Source organism: Monopterus albus, unplaced genomic scaffold, assembly GCF_001952655.1.
Source record: "Monopterus albus unplaced genomic scaffold, M_albus_1.0 scaffold174.1, whole genome shotgun sequence".
Taxonomy (NCBI): Eukaryota; Metazoa; Chordata; class Actinopteri; order Synbranchiformes; family Synbranchidae; genus Monopterus; species Monopterus albus.
In genome coordinates, this window is record NW_018128054.1 from 262,608 (window position 1) to 270,200 (window position 7,593).

At 41.0% G+C, this 7,593-nt stretch overlaps 2 protein-coding genes across 2 annotated transcripts in view; one reads left to right on the top strand and one right to left on the bottom strand.

Annotated features, from left to right (window-relative positions):
* ankrd40 (ankyrin repeat domain 40) overlaps window positions 1-7,593 on the top strand; it is a 66,591-nt gene that overhangs the window by 39,788 nt on the left and 19,210 nt on the right. The gene's annotated exons all lie outside the window — the stretch shown is intronic.
* Window positions 5,843-7,593, bottom strand: part of LOC109969517 (protein Tob1-like) — a 3,885-nt gene continuing 2,134 nt past the window's right edge. The window contains 1 exon segment of the mRNA XM_020616451.1: window positions 5,843-7,593. This exon segment is cut by the window's right edge and continues 35 nt beyond it. Within this exon segment, the coding sequence (XP_020472107.1) occupies window positions 6,725-7,593 (869 nt within the window). The 3' untranslated portion in view covers window positions 5,843-6,724.

Sequence of the window (7,593 nt, forward strand, 5' to 3'; positions counted from 1 at the left end):
GTGGGGGGGGGGGGGGGGGAGATTTTTTCCTTTAAAACATGTAAAGAATTATTCATGAAAGTGTTCAAAGCATTATGAGGAATACGTCAGGTACATCCAGCCTGACTGTAAGTAGACAGAAAAGCTGTTTGGAAAGCAGTAGCTATTTTTCCTTAGCGACAGAGAAGACTCTGTGGTGACATATAGGCTATAGGTAATACGCACTAAGAGGTTGTGAAGCAAAACCTTCATACTGTGTTCTCTCTACTGACTTAAATAGTTTTGTTTTATTCCTTTCACCCAGAGCTTGTGTGCAGAAGATGCACAATAGTAATTATTTTTGGTTTGTGTATATAGATATATGTGTTTGTGTGCGTAATATTCCTCCCCAGTCTTTCCCAGCTTGCGCTGGCATCTCTCCTCTCTCCTGGCTGCGAATCAGCCTCCTCTGAGCATAAAACCTTTTAGAGACAACAGAAGCTTCCTTTGTTGCCACAGTGTCCTCCCTCTCTTTCTCACTTGAACACAAATATACGCACAAACCTTCCCTTACTATCAACTTCCCACCATCACCACCAGTGTCACAGATCTTCAGCTTGCACGGCACTGATTAATCCCCATTGCAGTCTGAGTCATGTCTCTTGGACATAGCAGAGAGTAGCTAAATTCCTCACAACTGCAAAGGCAGAGAACTGTTTATTTTCAGACTCAATGGTATTAGTGTTAAAAATATTCTTTTTTGTTCTGGAAAAGAGGAATGATCTGCAAACAAAAGCCATATTCAGCTAAAGTAGCGTAGCGAATCGTCTTTAGTCGTCACTAATGCTGATTTTACTCCTGTTTTTCAGTGCGGCACACAGTATGTTGTGACTTGCTGTAACAGAACTCTGGTCTGACTATCTTATTAATTCATGAACCAGTACAGAGATGTGATCAGGACCACCTAAAACATATCAAATGTGAGATAAATCATTATGTCTACCAGATGATGCAGAACGATGGACCTCACCAGATGGCCTCTAAACAGCATAGCCACAGTTGATTTACATACTGGCAAGGATTAAACCTTGGTAGATCCTTTTCTGTCCTCACCTCCTGCTGTGAAGTATCATGGGGACTCAGTTGCAGGTATGGGTGTGGCATGAAAAACTGCTCTGGAAACCAAAGTACGTCACCCTGAGAGGTGTGGGGAGGGAGGGGAGGCCCCTAACAGTGTGTTTGTTTTTGGTTTCCTTCTGCAGATAAGAGCATTTGCAGTTTAAAGGGCTGGGCATATGAGTGTCTGCTGGGGATACCTACAATGTACATAGCGAACCAGGCAACTCCCATGATTCTAAACACAGCTTCCAGTGTGCACAGTACAATGGCTTGTAGGAGGGAGGGCCCATCCGTCCAGTAGACACGTAAAACCAGCACTAAGGCACATTTTCTGGCAGCACATGGTGGCCCAACACCTTACTAAGACACTTTGTGTTGGTTTCTCTTTCAATTTGGTACCTGACTATAATATATATGAATGAACTGTTTCTTGTCTGCCTACCAGCAACAGCTCATGTAACCAAATGCGTACATGAGTAACCATTTAAAGCAACTGTGTCAATACCCTTGATACTCACTTAAGTGTCAACAAATATTATCTTTCTCTTTAACATGCACTAGGGGCACACCTCTAAAACACACATTGTTTTGCTTCTTTGCAGCTCCAAATATACATCGGGTGCAAGAGAGAAAACATAACATCAACAGATAGATTCAACTTTGATGTCATTGGTGTGTGAATGCGTGAGTGCTTGGACTGGTAAATGGACTGTATTTTATATAGCGCTTTCTCACAGTGTGTTGCACTGGCCAAAGCGCTTTACAGAGATGATACACCATTCACCCATTCACACACAACATTCATACACTGATGACGACAAGCTGCCATGCACCGGCGCTAGTCAAGCCACCAGGAGCAATTCGGGGTTCAGTGTCTTGCTCAGGGACACTTAGGCATGTGGGGAGACCGGGAGTCGAACCACCAACTTGCTGGTCAGGAGACGACTGCCCTACCTCATGAGCCACAGCCACCCCAAGTGCGAATGGGTGAATGGCCGAATAAGGTGAAAGCGCTTTGAGTGTGCTGTAAAAGCATAGAAAGGCGCTATGTATATATATATACTTTGTTAGGCTGAATCCTCTACATTCCCCTTTTTGAGATAACAGATAAGTTGCAGTGAAGTAAACACAATTCCCTGCAGCTTATCGTTGCTCAATCAGCTCCAGCATGATTCCAGAAATAGATAGTGTGAGGGGTTGGTCTAAAGCAAGAGACTGAAAAGCCATTAACTGTGTTTTTGCTGAGGAGGGTGACATTACCATAAGGCACCGTCGGCTCTGGCTGGGACACAAGCTGAACTGAGCTCCACCTGTTTTTATGACCTGGGGGGTTGGCAATGACAGTGTTTCACTCTCACTCTATCCCAATCACATTGCTCCATGCTTTTCCCATTCTGTCTTCTTTTGATCAAGCTTCTGTCTCTCTCTGTGTTTCTTGGTTATTCTGATCCCGCACTGGGCTTTCTCTTACTTTTGGATGCCAAGAACAAATCGAGTTCAAGTCATTGCTTTACAATTCCTAGACAGAATGATTAGAAAACTGTTGCACTCAAATATTTATATACTTAAAAAGCAACATGCCTGTAAGAAACAAACAAAAAAAAAAAACAGAAACAATATTACTACAATCTATCACAGACGGGCAAAGGCCCAAGAAAGTGTGTGTGGGCAGAGATGACTCCAAGGCAGGTTGGTAGTGACTTAGTGTTATGTTGCCTGATGAATGCATCATGTGGTTGTCGAGTCAACACAACCTTGATTTTCAAATTTAATTGTGACCAGTGGTAGAAGAAGTAGTCTAATTTTTTTTACTTAAGTAAAAGTAGCAGTACCATGGAGTAAAAAACAAAAAAACAAAACTCTGTTACAAGTAGAAGTCCTTCATTGAATTGTTACATAAGTAAAAGGACAAAAGTATTGGCATCAAAATATAATTAAAGTACCAAAAGTAAAAGTAGTCATTATACAGAATAGCACACTTCACATGTATATTATATTATTAGATTATAATTATTGATCAAATAGTCACAAATACTTTCATGCAGAGACTTCTTGTTCATTTTGCTGTGATATCTGCAGATAATCTCAGATTAACTACTGTCTTTTCTCTGATCGTGGCCAATCAAATGATGTATATTACACATACTGTAGTCATACACATAGCACCCCTTTATTCTAATATGTATGTGATATTTTAAAATCATAGGATGACAGCCTTTGTCTATGCTGTAGTGACGTGCACTGAGTGAAAATACATAATAAACAACATTTAATCAGTCACTGTACATAAACAGAAACTCTGGCTGTTATATGTACAGTAGTATAGCAAGTATAATATAGTAACTATAATCTGGTTATATTATTATTGATAAAATACTTTTGCTAATGCACATTCCTTTTTCTTGTTCGCACATTCTTTTTCTTTTCTTGTTCTCTCAGTCTTGTTTACTCGTTGCATTGTACATACACATTGAGAGCCACTGTACCGGAGTCTTCAACGCACCTGGCCGATAAAGCTGGTTCTAATTCTGGTTTTTATAACATGCAGAGTACTGTAGGATAATAATGCATAATGTAATTTAAATGAATAAAAGACAAACAAAACAAACTCCACTGGTGATTGTGATCTCTGGAGTTTATAGTAAATGCTCCTTTTTCATTGACAGCTCTGCCTTATATGTTCTACTGATTCTTGGCCTGTGTGAATAACACAACCTGTATAACCTGTCTCACTAGCCTGGATAGTCACAGTCCTGACTTGTAAAGTATAAAAATCGTCAAGAAAATGGACATTAGGTAGAAAAAGTGTGCAAAAAGAAACCATAATCCATCAAATGGTATTTTCAGAATGGTTTGTTCCACACAAACATCCACCAGAAAGATCGTACACAAACATAGTGCCACAGACCAAGATAAACACACTCCCACCAGACTTTGTAACACTCACAGTATCAGCAGCTGAGATAAACCCACACATGTGCTGAACTTTACGCTGCCCATCAAGCCCAGAGTGTATCAGGGGACACGCAGACAGACAAGTGATAATGAGCCAGCCCCAGGGGTATCAGGTTATGTCAGCAGGGTCATGGTGATTTTAGCCAGTCAGCTCTGGTATGATACAGTCCAATATCAGAAGCAGTTAGCACCACAGAGGTCTCAACTTCAGCACTGCACACTCGGGGACTGCTCACTTAGAACATGTATTGTTTCTCTTTACTCTAATGTAGGAGGTTTTACTGAACTCATACACTGGTTATTATGAAAGCTATGATTTTACTTCAGCTATGACTTGAATCTTCAACTCTAACAGTTGCATCTTCTGCCAAATGCAAACATAGATTCACCATGTTGCTGTCAAATAAAGCCCCTAATTATTACTATCACTGTAAAAATGCCCAAACTGATATATCATACAGTTGAAGTGCTACATTATATGTTGGAAAAGGTTTATATAAAAAAATGGGAAGAGTTAAGAGAGTTTATCTGAACTACTACTTTTATTTTTCCAACCCCAGTATATTCCAGTACTCTCCTTTGACATACATAGCTGGATCTACCCTGTATTAAAAGTACTGCCAGTAATTCATTGACAGGCCACATCCTTAAGGACACTGGGTGAAATGTAACTGACCAGCTTGGCATTCAGCTACACACTCTGAACATGTTTTAGCACTGTTTTCCAGCTCTGTGTGATGTGTTTGATCATTACATTTAATAAGTGAGATGGGGGGGATTCACCACTGTGGATAAAAGCACTTCATCGGATGCTTTACTGTGATTATCGCCTGTGTCATCCACATAGCTGGATAAACTAACGATGCAGCTGCTAAAACCAATCGTTTCTTCACCACTAAACACGATGGCATTTTACAGGTGCATTATCAGATCTGTATTTTCAGTCTGGGGCCTGAAGTGCAGTGTCTCAGTCTGTGCCGCACTGTAGTTAATACCACTGAATCTTCTCAGATGCTTTAGCAGCGTCTTACCAGCCATAAGGAAGCTATGCTTTAAGTCCGGGAGTCATCAGGCTAGATACTATCACACTCCCAGTGTCCATATGTGTAATAACACACGCCCCAAGAGCAACTGTTAGCCAACAAATCCTGCATGGTGTGAACAAATGTCAGTGAGAGCTCATGGTGAAGACTGTATGTATTACGGGGAGTCAGGCTGCATATTATCTGTCCGAACCCAACCCGAGCAGTTGTTTGTATGGTGTTTTTCCCCTTACCATCATATGAAGCAGACAGTTTAGTGCTCTGGCCATGTAGCCTAAATTTTGACCTAAGAGCCCAAACCCCACCCAAACAGAATTCATAAATTTCTGTCCAAACCTGGCATAAACCCTTGCGTACCAACAAGCCCCATCGGGCTCAATTCAGGTATCCATGCTCTAACAGGGAGAGGATATGAAATGTTGAGGTATATAATATATGATCTAATATCTTATACCTGATACAGTTTGCTAAAGACAGACTAAACCTGCACTCTAAGCTAAATTCATATTGTAAATGAACTTTCAAAACAGTCTAAGGCCATACTAATGTAATTTGGGTTTATTTAAACCTAATTCAGCTGACTTGCAGACAAAATACTGGATTTGTCCTAACATGTTAGAAACCCCTAACATATGTAAAGACCTGTGTTAACCAGCTCAACCACAAGAACCAATGACAAACTGAACAAGTGCAATTATTTTCAAGCTTTTTAATACAAACTTAATAAACTATCAGTCCCTCTTAACATGTAAGACACTGACTCTGGATACGTTGTTATACCGTTTGTTTTATCAAGTATTGCACAATGTAGGTACAAAATTAATATACGATTACATTTTCTCCATAATATAGCAAAAATCTTTAAACTCTTAACAGAAAATACAACTCTTGTTTTTTCAAAAAAGCAAATATTCTTAAATCCCACCACTACGGAATATTCTGTACACAATCTTTAGAATAGTCAATGTTTTTTGTTGTGTTTTTTTAAGATGGATTCGTTTTTATAATTTCAATAAAAAAAAAAAAGTTGCTGCAGCCATCACAGATCACTGGAGTAGTAAAAAGATATAAATGCAATACCATGTCGTAGAAACAATAGATACTCTGATATTTTACAAACTCTGTACTAAATTAAATTATACAATTAGAAAAAAGACCAGGAAATCCCACCTACTTAGGCCAATTTCTTGAAAAATTGACGGTGTCCAGTTATGTTTAAATACTGAAGGAGGCCATGACTTGTGGTGGGGTTTTTTAGGGTTTGGGGGGTTTTTTTGTCTTTTTTACATCTTAAAACAGTCACATAAAAAAAATATTTTGTGCTTGGTTGGCAAAAGAAATAATGATGCATGTTGAAGTTTAGGTAACCAAGCTTGGACATCTTGTACTACAAGCTTTTATTTTTAGAAAAAAAAAAAAAAAAAAAAGGTAAAACTCAAGGGGGCTAAGTAATTCACCCTCGGGCTCATGCTCTTAGACTCGTAACATCGATCTTACAGTTGACAAATCGCTTTTTCCTTTTGTCTTTGACATTCTTTACTTGTTTACACTTTTTTATTTTGTCAAAATGTGCATTTGTTTCCCACCTATCACATTATCTCTGGTCGATTCTGTGTGAAGTAGTAGCTTAAATAGTACTTTTACATGTACTAGTTGGCCATAACTGGCTGGAATTGCTGGTTAGAATACTGCATGTTGTTCAAGCTGAAATTCAAGCCATCCATAAGGGACTTATCGTTAAGGCCACCATAGGCCGCAAACATGTCAAAGGCATTGCTGTACTGCAGCGGGCTGAGGAGTGAGCTGTCCCCAGGAAAAAGAGCGCTCTGGCTGCCCTGGCCCTGCAGGCTGGGGAACACAAACTCCTTGGCATTAGGGGACAGGGCTGAGGACTTCGGGTGCTGCTGCTGTGCTCCAAGGCCCAACCCGTACAGAGAGTGCATGGAGGTGGAGATGGCTTTCTGTTTCAGGAGGTTGTTCACATTCAAACCCAGGTTGGTGGGAGAGGTACGTGCCACCTTGTTCCCAGCACTACTGCCGCCATTGTTGTTGCGTCCGCTGCTCTTCATCTTAGTGGAGCCAAACTTGGTGGCCGCAAAGGTGGCTGTTGTGAAGGTTAAAGGCTGCGTGGAGCGGGGCATAAAGGTGGGGCTAACTGCTGCCGAGTGGCCGAAAGGAGGAGAGGGTGAGCTGGAGCCCGGAGAGGCGCCATTCACAGGCTCATTGATGGGCATGAAGACCTGTGCATCGGGATTGAAGCTGTTCTTGATCTCCTTGTCCAGATCAAGCCCCGCATTACTAGCTCCACTTTCATTGCTGTCATCAACATACAATACTTTGACGGGCCCCTTCTCCCCAATCTGATAGGACACCTCAAAGGGGTCAATCCAGACGCTCAGATCCTGGGGCAGATTGTTGCGGACATCGTCAATGTCCAACCCGCTCTCTTTGGCTGCCTTCTCCACCACAGGGTCCACCTTCTCCCCTACGTGGATACATCTGAATCCCGAGCCCCTGT